Raw genomic sequence first — 15,713 nt, 5'->3', positions numbered from 1 at the left:
GCTGCAACATAATTGAATGTGAATATATTGTGAGAGCGGGTTGCACACTGCAACAGAATTGATGGAAATGACAATTGGTTATGAGTGCCGAGTTGGCTTCAATTATTATAAATGAATTACCTGATTTATTTCTATTATTGTTGTTGTTACTAATATTGCGTACATGTTAATGTAAGTGACCCGCCTTAGCCTCGTCACTACTTCGTTAAGGTTAGGCTCAGCATTTACCAGTATATGGAGTCGGTTGTACTGATACTACACTCTGCACTTCTTGTGCAGATTTTGGAGTTGGTCTCAGCAATACACTATAGACTTGTTCGGATTTCAGCTACTAGAGGAGACTTGTGGTATAACTGCATGGCGTCCGCAGTTCTGAAGTCCCTGTCTATTTTACTTTAGCTGTGTGTTTATTTCGAGACAGCTTTATTTATTCAGACCTTTATTTGTATTTATTCTAGAAGCTCGTGTACTTGTGACACTAATTCTGGGATGGTATTTAGACACCGTCGTTTTATGGATTATTTCACTATATTCAAACTTTTCTTCCGTATTTGTTTCTTTGATTATTAGTAATTTAAAGATTGTTTAAAAATTGGTTAATATTATTCTAACATTGGCTTGCCTAGCAAGTGAAATGTTAGGTGCCATCACGGTCCGAAGGTGGGAATTTTGGGTCATGACAGCGTGCCATTCAGCTCAGCAGGTTAATAAATGCATCTATGGTTCGTGTCGTTCAATCCTCGACAGTGCACAAAGTATATTTTTGGATCGGGAAGTACGTCCTCAGCATAAATTGTGCGTGATAGTACTCGGAGCCTAATTATACTTGATATCATTTTATTGCTTGAGCGGTTAGAATTATTTAATGACATAAATTGACTTGAAATTTATTATTAGTGAAAGAATAATTATCCACTGTTTGTTACTGAGTTGTATCTATTATTTACATAATCCATACTTATTTAGAAATATTGTATTTTATTATTGGCCCATAGTAAGTGTCGAAGTCGACCCCTCGTCACTACTTTTTCGAGGTTAGACTAGATACTTACTGGGTACATGTTATTTATTTACTCACGCTACACTTCTACACTAATCGTGCAGGTTCCGAGGAAGGTGCATCTGGTAGTTATCCCGATGCACACCCCTGATACGTCGAGACTTAATTAGTGGTGAGCTGCTTTTCGAGTCCATCCTGCAACACCTGGAGTCTCTCTTTTGCTTTTATTTTTTGTCTACTCCATTCAGACAGTAGTTTAGTGTTTTGAATATTCTACTAATAGCTCATACACTTGTGATATCAGGTCATGAAATTTTGCTAGTAGACACTTGATAATTTTGAGTATTTTCTTTCACCATTCCTGTTCGTAAAATCGTTCACACTTTATTGTATTAAATTTTCTCACCTTTTACTTATTTAATAATTAAAAATCAACTATTTCTAAAATGTTAAAAGAATTGATCCATGGCTAGTTCATTGTTGGCTTGCCTAACGGTGACGTTGGGAGTCATCACGACCAATAGAGAAATTGGGTCGTGACAATATAGTATCAGAGCACTAGGTTCACGTAGGTCTCACAAGTTATAAGCAGGCCTAATAGAGTCTTGCGGATCAATGCGGAGACGCCCGTACTTATCTTCGAGAGGCTATAGGGTGTTAGGAAACTACTCTTTCTTCATCTCCGATCGTGCAATTGATGTTATGCTTAGTATCTTTCTCTTATTCTCTCACAAATGGTGAGTACGCGTGCGGTGGATGTACCCGATCATGGATGAGCTGTTCCCCATGTCGCTAGAGGCAGAGGACGAAGGAGGGATCCAACTCGTGGTAGATGACGAGGGCATCCTAGAGTTGCCCCAGATATGCCACCTGCGGATCCAGTAGAGGATCCTATTATTGAGGAGCAAGGCGAGGTGCCTGCAGCGGAGCTAGTCCCAGCGGATTTCATGTCCGCGCCAAGATTCTAGGAGGTCATGGGCCGTATGCTGCGGTTCATGGAATCTATGACTCAGGCTGGTTTATTTCCAGCAGACCCAGGCACATATCAAGCGAGAGGGGGAGCACAGACCCCTACCGCTCAGTCTCCAGAGCATGCAACTACCGTGTATCAAACTCTGGGCGTACTACCTGTGGGTGGAGCTCAGCTAGTTACAGCAGCTATACCTGAGCCCAGACCAATTGCGGCTGACGATTCACAGAAACTATTAGACATATGGACTAGTCTGCATCCTTCTATCTTTGGAGGTGAGCGACATGGGGACCCCAAGACTTTATTGATCGGTGCAGGGACAGACTGCACACCATGAGTATATTGGAGTCCCACAGGGTGAACTTTACCATCTTTCAGCTGAAGGGTAGGGCCCGTAGATGGTTGCAGTCCTATCTTCTTGGCAGACTAGCAGGTTATCCTCCCATGACTTGGGATCATTTCACACGCCTATTCTTGGACAAATATATTCCAACCTCTCAGAGGGAAGAGTTGCGGATTCAGTTCAAGCAGCTCCAGCAGGGTCAGATGTCGATGACCGACTATGAGGTGAGATTCTCTGAGTTGTCTCGCCATACACTTATGATACTTCCTACCGATGTAGAAAAAGTACAGAGGTTTGTTACAGGTTTACACTTTGGTATTCGGGCCACTATGGCCCGAGAGGTGGAGATGTGGACTTCTTACGAGCTAGTTGTGGAGATTGCTCGGAGGATCGAGGGTGTCTGTCAGTGGAGTCGAGAGCATGCGACAAGGGATAAGCAGTTTCGATATTTCGGAGAGTTCAGTGGTGCCCTGGCTAGGGTCAGGGGTCAGGTTTCAGTCTAGCAGGCCCACATATCCAGCACCACCGCCTCCTCGGAGTGCTCCAGTGCGGTTTTATTTCAGCGCCATGCAGAGTGTTCTTACTGGCCACCAGCTAGGCAGGGTTCCTCCAGTGGGTATTCAGGCCATCGGGGTCAGACTTCATGTCAGCAGTCCTCCGTTCTGAGGGGTCGTTATGAGTGCGGGGATCCGGGACACATGCAGAGGTTTTGTCCCAGATTTTAAGACAAGGCAGTACAACAGGGTCATCGGCTTAAGTTACAGCACCAGTTGTCGCACCAGCCGTCCGGCCGCCCAGAGGCGGAGGGCAGGTGGGTAGGGGTCGTCCTAGAGGTGGATGTCAGACAGGTGGAGGCCAGTCAGGTAGCGATCCAGCTAGGTTCTATACTTTTCCGGCGAGACCAGATGCAGTGATCACATGTATTATTTCTGTCTGTGGTGGGGATGCTTTGGTAATATTTGACCTAGATTCTACATATTCGCATGTTTCATCTCTGTTTGCTCATTTCCTGGGTGTTACTCGTGAGTCCTTGGGTACTCTTATTTATGTGTCCACTCCAGTGGGCAATTCTGTTATTGTGGATTAGATCTACCGGTCCTGCATTGTTACCTTCTGTGGTTATGACCGACATTGAGGTCATCTTGGGCATGGATTGGTTGTCTCCATATCACGCCATCCTTTATTGCCATGCCAAGACTGTTGCCTTGGTGATGCCAGAGTTTCCTAGATTGGAGTGGAAGGGTTCGTCTGTCGGTACATCTAGTCGGGTTATCTCTTTTCTGAAGGCTCGGCACATGGTCGAGAAGGGGTGTTTGAATTATCTAGCTTATTTTCGAGATACTACTATAGAGACCCCGGCGATTGATTCAGTGCCCGTGGTCCGGGAGTTCTTCGATGTGTTTCCTTCTGATCTTCCAAGCATTCCACTAGATTGTGATATCGACTTCTGTATTGATTTGGGTCCAGGTACCCAACCTATATCTATTCCACCATACTGCATGACTCCGAAAGAGTTGAAGGAATTAAAAGAATAACTTGAGGAGTTGCTAGCAAAAGGGTTTGTCAGACCGAGTGTGTTTCCTTGGGGTGCATCTTGATGATTTATTTGACCAGTTGCAGGGTGCTAGGGTATTCTCTAAGATAGACTTGAGATCGAGGTACTATAAGTTGAAGATTCGAGATTCAGATGTTCCTAAGACGTCTTTCCGGACTAGATATGGCCATTATGAGTTTCTAGTGATGTCCTTTGGGTTGACTAACGCCCTGGCGACGTTTATGGATTTTATGAATCGGGTTTTCAGGCCATATATTGATTCATTTGTCATTGTCTTCATTGATGACATTTTGATCTACTCTCGTAGCATGGAGGAGCATGAGCAACATTTGAGAGTGGTGCTTCAGACCTTGCGGGAATAGAAGCTATATGCTAAGTTCTCCAAGTGTGAGTTCTCGTTAGATTCTGTGGCATTCTTGGGACATGTTGTATCAGGCGAGGGTATTAAGGTAGATCCCAAGAAGATCGAGGCAGTTCAGAGTTGACCTCGTCCTACTATATCGACTGAGATCAGGAGCTTCTTGGGGTTAGCAGACTATTATCGCCGGTTTATGGAGGGCTTCTCATTTATTGCATCACCTTTGACTAGATTGACCCAGATGGGTGCTCCATTTCGATTGTCCAATGATTGTGAGGCGAGCTTTTAGAAGCTTAAGACCGCATTGACTTCAGCACCAGTGTTAGTCTTTCCTTTCGGTTCAGGGATGTATACTGTGTATTGTGACACTTCACATATTGGTTTGGATTGTGTATTGATGCAAGAGGGGTGAGTTATTGTATATGCGTCACGTCGGCTGAAGCCCCACGAGAAGAATTACCCCGTACATGATTTGGAGTTGGTCGCGATTGTTCATGCTCTTAAGATCTGGAGGTATCGTAGCTTGCAGCATTTGTTCAAGCAGAGGGATCTCAGTTTGAGGCAACACATGTGGCTTGAGTTACTAAAAGACTATGATATTACCACCCTTTATCATCCAGGCAAGGCGAATATAGTTGTGGATGCCTTGAGAAGAAAGGCAGAGAGTATGGGTAGTTTGGCATTCATTTCAGTAGAGGAGGCCACTAGCTTTAGACATTCAGTCCTTAGCTAAAAAAAATGTGAGGTTGGATATTTCAAAGATCAGTCGAGTTCTTGCATGCGTCGTTACCCAGTTTTCACTATTCGAGCAGATCAAGGCTCGCTAGTACGACGATCCACACTTATTGGATATTAGAGAGACGATACTACAGGGTGGTGCCAAAGAGGTTACTATCAGTAAGGATGGTGTTCTGCCACTCCAGAGTCGTCTATGTGTCCCTAATATTGATGGATTGAGGAAAAAGATTCCAGATGAGGCACACATTTCTCGGTATTCTATTTATCCAGGTGCTACAAAGATGTATCGTGACCTGAGACAACTTTATTGGTGGCGGCGGATGAAGAAGGACATAGTTGAGTATGTAGCGAGGTGCCTTAATTGCTAGATGGTTAAGTACGATCACCAGAGGCCAGGTGTCCTACTCCAACAGATGGTTATACCTGAGTAGAAATAAGAGCGCATTACTATGGATTTCGTAGTTGGGTTATCACGGACCTTGCGAAATTTTGATGCTGTTTGAGTCATTTTTGATAGGTTGACTAAGTCGGCACACTTCATTCTGGTAGTGACCACGTTATCTTTAGAGATATTGGCCTAGATTTACATTCAGGAGATTGTTCGGTTGCACGGTGTGCCTGTCTCCATTATATCAGATAGAGTCCCTCAGTTTACTTCGTATTTCTGGAGGGCAGTACAGAGTGTGTTGGGGACCCGAGTAGAGCTCATCACAGCCTTTCATCCGTAGACAGCTGGGCAGACGGAGCGGACATATTAGATCTTGGAGGATATGCTCGGAGCATATGTGATTGACTTCAGAGGGCAGTGGGATCGATTCTTGCCTTTGGCCGAGTTTGCTTACAACAACAATTATCAGTCCAGTATCGAGATGGCTCCATTTGTGGCTTTATATGGTCAGCGATGTCGTTCACCCATCGGATGGTTTGAGCCCGACGAGGCTAAGTTATATGATACTGATTTAGTGAAGGATGCCTTGGAAAAGGTAAAGTTGATTCAGGAGCGACTTCGCACAGCATAGTCCAGACAGAAGAGTTAGACGGATCAGAAGGCGCGTGATTTATTATTTATGGTGGGCGAGAAGGTTCTCTTTAAATTCTCGCCGATGAAGGGGATTATGAGGTTCGTGAAGAAGAGCAAGTTGAGCCCAAGGTTCATAGGTCCATTTGAGGTGTTGAGACGAGTTGGGGAGGTTTCTTATGAGCTTGCTTTGCCTCCTAGTCTATCTGGAGTTCATCCGGTTTTCCACGTGTCTATGCTTTGTAGATATCATGCCGACAGGTCGAATGCGTTAGACTTCTGCACGGTTCGGCAGATAAGAGCCTGTGTTATGAGGAGGAGCCAATTTCTATTGTCGACATGCAGGTTCGCCAGTTAAAGTCCAAGAAGATTAATGCGGTACAATTTCAGTGGAGGGGCTAACCAGTCGAGGAGGCGACTTGGGAGGCCAAGGAGGACATGCAGAGCAGATATCCACACTTATTCAGCACTCCGGGTATGATTCTAGACCCGTTCGAGGATGAACATTTGTTTAAGAGGTCAAGAATGTAACGACCCGACTAGTCATTTTGCTTTCAAGATCCTGGTTCCCCTAAATAATACTCCCCGTATGTGCTTTTACTGTTTTATGACTTGCAGGGATGGTTAGTTCGGGATTTGGAAGGGTTCAAGTTGAAATCGGAACACTTAGTTCCTTAGTATTGGCTTTAAAAACTAAGTTTGACTTGGGTCAATATTTCTAGTAAATGACCTCGAAACCGGTATTTAGCGGTCCCAACAGGTTCGTATGATGATTTTGGACTTGGGCGTGTGTTCAGAGAGAGTTTTGGGTGACGGGGAGCGTTTCGGCACCTAAAGTTGAAAGTTGGCTTATTGAAGGTTTTAAAGTTCTTTAAATTTGGTTTGAAGTAGGTTTTGGTATTATCGAGATTCGTTTGAGATTTCAAGCCCGGGAATAGTTCCGTATGATGATTTAAGACTTGCACACAAATTTCGGTATCATTCGGAGTAGTTTAAGTATGATTCGGTGCGCTCAGAGCAAGTTGGAAGAACTTGAAGTTCATAAGTTGATTCGATTTGGTTTGGGGTGAGATTCTTAGTTTTGGTATTGTTTTCCATGTTCCGAGGGTTCGAGCGAGTCCATCTCATGTTTACAAACTTTTTGGTATGTTTGGACGAGACTTCGGGGGCCTCGGGTGCTACTCGGACGTTGCACGGATCGAGTTAGAGCTTAAAGGGGGCTTCTGGTGCACCAGTTCTGGTGTGCCCGCACCTGCGAGCTTTTGGCCATAGGTGCAAGCTCTTGGCCGTAGAAGTGGCTTTGGGAATTTGACTAGTCGTCCGCAGAAGTGGAGGAGCATGCGCAGAATCGGCCTCGCTTCTGCGATGAGAGGTCCGCAGGTGTGATAGGGCCGCAGATATACTCCACCCTCCGCAGAAGCGGGAGCCTTCCACAGAAGCAGAGTCTGCCATCCTGGGCTAGAACCGCACCTGTGATGGCTTTTCTGTAGGTGCGGCGCCGCAGTTGCGGCCCTAGGACCGCAGAAGCGAAAATCGCTGGAGGCAGAAGCTTCATTTAAGTCGGGGCTTAGACCATTTTGGGTTCATTTATTGCAATCCTTGGGCAATTTTGGAGCTCTTAGAGAGAGGGTTTTCACCTAGCTATTGGAGGTAAGTAATTTCTATCCAATGTAAGTTAAATACATAGATTATGGGTAGATTTTAACATGAAAAATTATAAAATTATTTGGTTTAGATAAAAAACCTAGGTTTTGATAAAATTAAGGTTTAACCATGAAAATGATTATGGAATTGGGTGAAAACTATATATTTGAGTTTGTGAGATTATGGATAACATTTATCTTCGAATATTTTCGGAATCCGGGCACGTGGGCCCGAAGATGAATTTTTGGAATCTTTCAATTTGGGTTGGGTAATTACTCTAATAGTTAAATTATGAACTTTTGGACACATATTGATCAATTTATATAATATTTGACTAGTTTCGGGTTGTTTGGCACCGAGTTGAGGATTTAAAGCATATTTGAGGATCGGGAGTGAGCTTGAGAACAAGGTAAGTCTCTTGCTTAACCTTGTAAGAGGGAACTCATCCCCTTAGGTGTATTTGTTGTGAATTACTTGTGTGGGGAGCTACGTACGTACTAGGTGACGAGAGTCTGTGCGTAGCTAAATTTCATGTGATGTCCGGGTAGTCTTAGATTTACATCATGCTTTGTTTGAAGTATTATGTTGATTGTGCATATTAATTGTCTTAAATAGAGCTGAGATTAAGGATTTTACGATTTAAAGTCTCCAATTTGGATTTCTTATGTATGGGAAAAATTGAAGAATTTTATAATAACTCTGATAAATCCATGTTCACTCGCGTTGCAAGTATTCCCGCGAGCGAGTAAATTCCTCTACTCTCATGGGAGCAGGCCGTTCGCCTCGGCATGTTAATAGATGCATCTACGGTTCGTGTCGTTCGACCCTCGGTAGTGCACCCAATATATTTTTGGATCGGATCGCACGTCCTCGACATAATTCGTGCGTGATAATTCTCAGAGCCTAATTATACTTGATATCATTTTATTGCTTGAGCGATTAAAATTATTTAATGACAGAAATTGACTTGGAATTTATTATTAGTGAAAGAATAATTATCCACTGCTTGTTACTAAGTTGTATCTATTATTTACATAATCCATGCTTATTTAGAATTACTGTATTTTATTGTTGGCCCATAGTAAGTGTGGAAGTTGACCCCTCGTCACTACTTCTTCGAGGTTAGACTAGATACTTATTGGGTACATGTTGTTTATGTACTCACGCTACACTTCTGCACTAATCGTGCAGGTTCTGAGGCAGGTGCATTTGGTAGTTATCCCGACACACACCCCTGATACGTCGAGACTTAATTAGTGGTGAGCTGCTTTTCGAGTCCATCCTGCAGCACCCGGAGTCTCTTTTTTGCTTTTATTTTCTGTCTACTCCATTCAGACAGTAGTTTAGTGTTTTGAATATTCAACTAATAGCTCATATACTTGTTACACTAGATCTTAGATTTTTGCTAGTAGATACTTGATGATTTTGAGTATTTTCTTTCACCATACCTGTTCGTAAAATCATTCACACTTTATTTTATTAAATTTTCTCACCTCTTACTTATTTAATAATTAAAAATTAACTATTTCTAAAATATTAAAAGAATAGATCCATGGCTAGTTCACTGTTGGCTTGCGTAACGGCAACGTTGAGCGTCATCACGACCTATAAGAAAATTAGATCGTGACAAGGAGATTCAATAAATGATAAAGGTAGCTAGTATTTTAAGCGTTGTCGATTATGACAAGCACGACTTGATAACTTTTTTTTTCTTTTTATTCTTAACACAATCTCAATATTTTAAAGTTGACACTCTAAAATTTTTACAAAGTTAAAATAAAAAAAGGTACAACAAATTTATCTACTTTCTATCTAATTGAATTTTTTTTATTAACCCTAAGATATTTAAATATTTTTTTATTACTAAGAAGTTGTTACTTGCACAAAAAAGAAAATCGAAAAGATTTCTAAATGCTAAACCAATAATTAATGAAAAAAGAGTTGTACACCAAAGCAGAAAATTTAGTATAAAACAATTAAGCAGTAATAATTAAATTAAACTAACAGATTATAAATGATTTCAATACATATACTTGCATGTTTTGTCAAAATTTAAGAAAGAAACCAAAATTTACTTTGTAAATAGGTTTAGTTTTTTTTTTGGAAGGTAATTAAACTATGGAATAGTTTTATTTTATTCAAGCAAAGAAAATAAAGTGAACAAAAAAATGACTAGGAATAGGACATGAGAGTAATATTTAACAACATAGTACGTGAAAGTAACCTTGGACGGAGAAGGGCATTCCGGTAGATATAAACTGCTTTATCAGTAAACTAGTAAAATTGTTCGCGCTTCGCGCAGTCCTAAAACATCAGCTAATCTACAGTTGGATGATATTTTTGAAAAAATTGTTAAGATAGAAGAAACTATCCTTAAAGAAATAAAAGAAAAAAGTAATTAATATGCAAGCATCATCTCTCTTGGAAGAAGAAAAAAATTCCAAATAGAGCTATCGTAATTTTACCTTCCCTATTTGTGAGATTACATTGGGTTGTTATTGTTGCAATCGTAAATTTAAAAGGAAACTTTCGCGTAATAGATAATTGAGTAGGAATATATCGAATGAAATTGTGCCTTACGATTAGCAACTTCTCTTCTCTTCTCCTCTTTCTATCAAGACCTTCGTCACAAAGAACATATATGATGAATTAGCAGAGTGGTTAAGAGAATGACTTTTGCTTCTTAAAGCCAACTGTTAAGTTAGAATTAAACAAAGGTTAGGAATACAATTACTTAATTACTTCTTCTCTTCTTTTATTTCTCTCCCTCCCTCGCTCCTACAGTTACTCCAAAAAATAAAAAACTTTGTTCCCTTCATGGAAACAAATTTTTATGCTATTATCCTAATTCTGTCATATATATAATTAATTTTATTTCTATGCTAGCATTTCTTTTTCTAAATAGAGAAAAATAACTCTCAAAAGAGAGAGACGCAAGTTCCAGAGAAGCAAATATATAAATTATCATCTGGTAAAGCTTATTTTAAAATAGTATTTGTACATACTATTATATATATTGGTATAGTTCTTAATCTTAGCAACTAACAAACAAATATGCTTACACTATTTAGTATAATACATGAAAAACATCAAAATATCCAGGCTAATTATATATTCCAAAATAGAGAAAATGATATGTATAAATTGTTTCAAGAAGAAACATAAGACAATTGGCATTAAAAGTTATTATACCTTGTTGCTTTCACTTCAAGAACATTCGTAGAAATCAAATACTCACTCCGTACATTTTCACTTTTATTTGTCCACTATATATACTAAATTGGGAGAAAGATAATCTTTTTTTTATTTTACCCTTATCATTAACTACTTATTTCTCAAATCATTTCCCAAGACTTTTGAAAATGTTATTATTATTATGGGTAAAATTATAAATTACATACTTCATTTATTTTTTCTTAAAGGGAATATAAAGTTAAAAGTGGACAACTAAAAGTGAACATAGGAAGTAGGAAGTTTCACTTTCATATCCAAAAACAGAATTGAAAAAAAAAAAGAGAAGAAGAAGAAGAAGAGGAGAACAACATCATTTAAAAACCAGAACGATCTGCCAAATATGACACATCAATGAATCATTAAAAATAAAAATAGGGTAAATAGAATTAAATCCACCAAACCAGAGAAATAGAAGAGAACAAACAACATTTGAAAACTATTATTACCAAGAAATCAATACAACAATGAATTAAGAAAAAACAAAATTAGGGTAATGGTGTTACTTCCAAAGCAACAATGTTCTAGGCCAAAATATTCCTCCGATAATCTTTCCTGGATTTGAGCATTTAACCTGGAGGAGTGAACTAACGTGAGTAAGGTAAATAATTTCCACCTTTAAAAGATTGGAATATGTTAAGGCGTAAAAAGATTAAAAAATATTAAATACTCGATCAAGAACTTTCTTTAAGCATCAAATACTATTAAAACTTCGCTATACCTCAAGCCAGTAACAATAGTGCAACAATCCTAAAAAATAATGGTGATCGGAGACTATTACAAGCCTAGAATTTCTGAATTTATTCATGCTTCTATTTTATCAAAAAATGAAAGCCTTTCATGTCCTGTAGAGATTAAATTTTATAAATTTGCTGACGCAAATTATGTAGGCAAAAAAGGTAACATTTGGAATAAGAAATAACTCTCAAATTACGTATGCAAATGCAAAAATAACTTCCAGAATCGGAAATAGGCAAATGAACTAAAAAACCACGCATGGGAGCAGGAAAAGCAAAACCTGGCAAACAAACACAAAGAGGAAGATTATGACAAAAAGGTAAGCGTGCCTATTGTTGGACAACATGTTAAAATTCATGAAAATAGAACACCACATTAAGGAAGAAAATCAGTTCTTTAATGAAATATACATTAAAAAAGAGTGAACAATAGAAAATATAAATGTGTATGTAGCACACCTTTTCAAGAACACCACTACAACTTCAGGGAGAAAAAAAAAAGACCACTGCAACCACACGACTTGTTCTGAAGAAGTTAAAATTTTCATCAGTATTCTTCTGGGGAATGTTAATTGCATGTGTAGTTGTTTGTAGGAAAGAATAGAATAAAAAGGAGTATTAAAAAATTAATGAAAATTAATAGAAAGAAGAAAAAGAAGAAGAAGAAGAAGAGACGGTTATTTTGGTAGCAAATAATCAAAAAGAGGGTAGTTTTGGCCTTCTTAGGCAATGAAAACGGACAGGTCACTTAATCTTTATTTAGTATTAGATTAGATACTTCATGTGACTCTTCGTTACAACTGTTCAGTGTAGTCACAACTCTTGACAACTAAGAAAAAAGGAAAAGAATCAAAAAAGGAGAAGAAGGCAAAAAAAAAGGAGAAAAAAGATAAATATTTTTCCGGGCTTTTAGGCTTGCCACGTCACTTTTCTAAGTCCCTACTTTATATTATTATATATAGATATAGATTGATAATTCTTTTTGTCCATTCGCTCAAGGACAAATTTATACCGTAACACCTATTCTTCTTCTTCCTTGCTATTTATACGTTCTAGCCAGTTCCACATCGATCCTTTTCTCCCACTCCTCTCTCCTGTATTTCTCCGTCGCTTCTGAGTTCTGGGTATCATTTCCCAAATGTGCCCATTTGTGGTTTCTAATTTTCTAGCCTCTATTTCATTTGATATTTCTGGTAAGTTTTCCCCTTTTCTTCCTTTCTTGCACTGATTTTTAGCCATCTCTTTTGGATTCCTTTGAAAGTTTGTGCATTTGTTCTTCAATTTTAGTGTTCCAAATCTTCCTCATAATTTCCTGCTAGATATTTTACGTGCATGTTAGTAATTTTGTGTGATATGCACATGCATGTTTGAAAGTAGATAGCCTATACATGTAATTGTGTATTATTTTGGATTGCGCGTTGATGTCTTTTCGACTTTTGGAACTAATTAATAACTTTAAATCGAAACTTCTAAGCAAAAATTTATAGTATTAAGCTTGTTGTTGGAAGATTGGGTCTTTGCTACTTATAATTTTTTTTAGTTATTGACAGTATCTCCAAATGGGGCTAAAAATGCAAGAGGATTCAAGTGCAAAAAGGACTCAGAGTAGCCAATAATTGCAGAAGAGGAGAAGCAAACTCAGAAATGACGAGTGATGGTAGTCTAGGAATCCGTATTTTGGCTATATTTTTCACTCTAATTACTATACTTTGAATGTATTTAAGCAAAATTGTTAGTACTTTGTACTTGTTATGTGTGTTATGCTGTGTAGGATGTGATTTCAAGTGAAGAAGCAAGTTTGGAGCTAAAATGAATGATTTGGAGCTTTAAAGTCTGAATAGAAGCCCAACAAATTAAGTTGGGATCATGTTCGGGGGTCGAGAATCAAGTCTGGATCTCAAAAAGTGAGAAAAATTATTACTGTGAGAAAAATGCACTACCGCCCCGCACCATGCGTCACGGGGCGCGGGGTGCTAGTGCAAAATTCCTGCATAGTGAAAAAAATAGGCCTCTGAACTTTTCCACTAATGCGGGGCATGGTGCGTCCCCCGGTGCGCCGCGGTAGTGTATTTTTTCGTTTAACCTTTCCCACTTTGGCTCAGAGAGGGTAGTTTCATCCGGGCTCATTCCTACATGGAATAATACACCAAAAACGCGATTTTTAGAGGACTTTTGAACTACGAAAGATTTAGGAAGCAACTAAGGCAAGAAGACACAAGATTTTAACCAACAATCAGTGCAATACGAGGGTTTGTATCGACTTATTAGCATTGCTGTTTTTCTCTGTCTTTGAACCTTATTGAGATGAATTTTTCCATTATTATGGAGTAGTTTTCCCTTAGGGTGTTGACATATATGGTGTATTGATAGTTTGATTAGGAATTTGATCCTTGACAATTGTTTGACTTAATTGATGGAGTTTTGAATTGTATAGTGAAGTTATTCATTATTTGGTTTAATCGAAAAATGAGTTTATATTGAATTTCTTTACAAATTATGATCTCGTTTAAATTCGTAATTCAACTAGGTAATCGAAAGAGCTTCTTGAATTGTTAATCGAACTAGAAAATAGGGTAATATTCGTGAGAAGTTACCCTTTAGACCAAAACCATCATTATATTCATTGCAATTGTTCATTGTACTTCAATTGGATTATTTATAAAAATTAACGTTTAATCGAAAGAGGAATCTTAACTTCAAGTGTTATCTAATTATTTGGTTAATTCGTGAGAATCAACAGTATTATAAAGTGAACTAATTCAAGAGTTAGATCTCGAGTCAATTATTTTGTACCTGTCTAGTCATTTACCCTATTTCTCTCACTTATACTTCTGTGTTGCTCAACGCTTGTCTTTTGTAATCAATTGTTAATTCCTTTAATTTTAATAGTTAATTTTAGTTCATAATCATTCCGATTAAAGTGTTAATCATCCTGAATAGCGTTAAACCAGAAATTACTCGAACATTATTTAAATTCAATCTCTGTGGAGACGATAATTAAATAATATTATTTTTGGCTAGCGATCATCAATTTCGTGTTGTGTTTTGCGCTCGTTCGTCAACGAGGTAAAAAGGCTAACCTGAAAAAGTTGTTTGTCACAGAATTAATATCGACTTTCGGCAGCAAGTCTATGGATGCTGGTTCACTATTAGACTTTTCTGAAATTTTTTATGTATTGTATGACTTTAGTCGCTGAGGGAATCATTGGTGTTATAATTTTGGACGTTGGTTTAACCGTTTAAGTTATTTGTCTAGATTGTTTTGTTATTTTTTCCCATTGTATGCCATAGATGAATGTTATAGACTGCAAATGTATGTATTTTGCTCTTGATATTATTTGTTGAAAATTTGCAAGGATTGTTGTGTGCGGGTTGTGCAGGCAGAATGAGGAGAATTTTACGAAGTCAGGTAAGCCTTTGAATGTAAGGCCCCATTAAAATTTCCTAATGATTTAAGATTTTAAAGTACGCCAGCGGTATTTGGGAATAATATGTTCGAGTATTAAAGGAAATCCATGAGATAGAACCATATTATTTTGAAATAAAAATATATGTTTAAGGTGTGTTGGAACATACTAAGGAGTTTTGTGAATGACAAGAATTTATATAGAACAAATTGGATACATTAAGTGAAAAGAATGTCTTAATTCGCACAAGTTCCTACTTCAAATTCATGCTTCTACCAAAATATAACTACTTATGAGGTGATCTACCTATCAAATTAAAGTTCTTTGAGTCTAGTTTCTAACGCTTCAAACCGCTCGTCAATTGGATACTCCTACAAGAAGTTACGACCAAATTACCAAAAGCTCGCAGAATTGATTCTGCGTTTAATTCTGCGACCGCAGATCGTAGACCGGTCCAGTACAGTCCAGTTCTGGGCATTAATTTCGCGGTTCATTTTTCGGACCGCATACCTATTCTGCGGTCAGTTCTGCGACCGCAGACCTGAGTTCGGAGGGTTCATTTTTCTATTTTTATAACCCGACCCCATTTTGATAAATAGCCTTTGGGGCTCATTTTGAAGGCAAAACCCTAATATTTTTAGAGAGAAATGAGAGTGTTCTAGAGAGAGGAAGAAGCTAAAGTGCTTTGTTCATCAAGATCTTATCCAAGCTT

At 38.6% G+C, this 15,713-nt stretch overlaps 1 protein-coding gene and 1 long non-coding RNA gene across 2 annotated transcripts; both read left to right on the top strand.

Moving 5' to 3' along the window:
• Positions 1–2,303: 2,303 nt before the first annotated feature.
• Positions 2,304–2,816, top strand: LOC138897911 (uncharacterized). Its single transcript, XM_070183935.1, has one exon. It carries the CDS (start codon positions 2,304–2,306, stop codon positions 2,814–2,816), a length of 513 nt encoding a protein of 170 aa, XP_070040036.1.
• A 9,792-nt stretch (positions 2,817–12,608) lies between these two features.
• LOC138896700 (uncharacterized) lies at positions 12,609–14,076 on the top strand. The gene is made up of 2 exons (XR_011410095.1): positions 12,609–12,787; positions 13,145–14,076. It is a non-coding gene; the product is annotated as an uncharacterized lncRNA (long non-coding RNA).
• Positions 14,077–15,713: the final 1,637 nt, after the last annotated feature.

The sequence above is a fragment of the Nicotiana tomentosiformis genome, chromosome 8 (assembly GCF_000390325.3).
Source record: "Nicotiana tomentosiformis chromosome 8, ASM39032v3, whole genome shotgun sequence".
In the NCBI taxonomy this organism is placed as follows: domain Eukaryota; kingdom Viridiplantae; phylum Streptophyta; class Magnoliopsida; order Solanales; family Solanaceae; genus Nicotiana; species Nicotiana tomentosiformis.
The sequence above is the reverse complement of the archived record's forward strand: the minus strand, read 5'-3'. Positions and strand labels throughout refer to the sequence as shown.

What these genes read in the sequence shown, in the direction of transcription:
- LOC138897911 (XM_070183935.1), top strand. Translation starts at nt 2,304, where the DNA reads ATGAGTATATTGGAGTCCCACAGGGTGAACTTTACCATCTTTCAGCTG.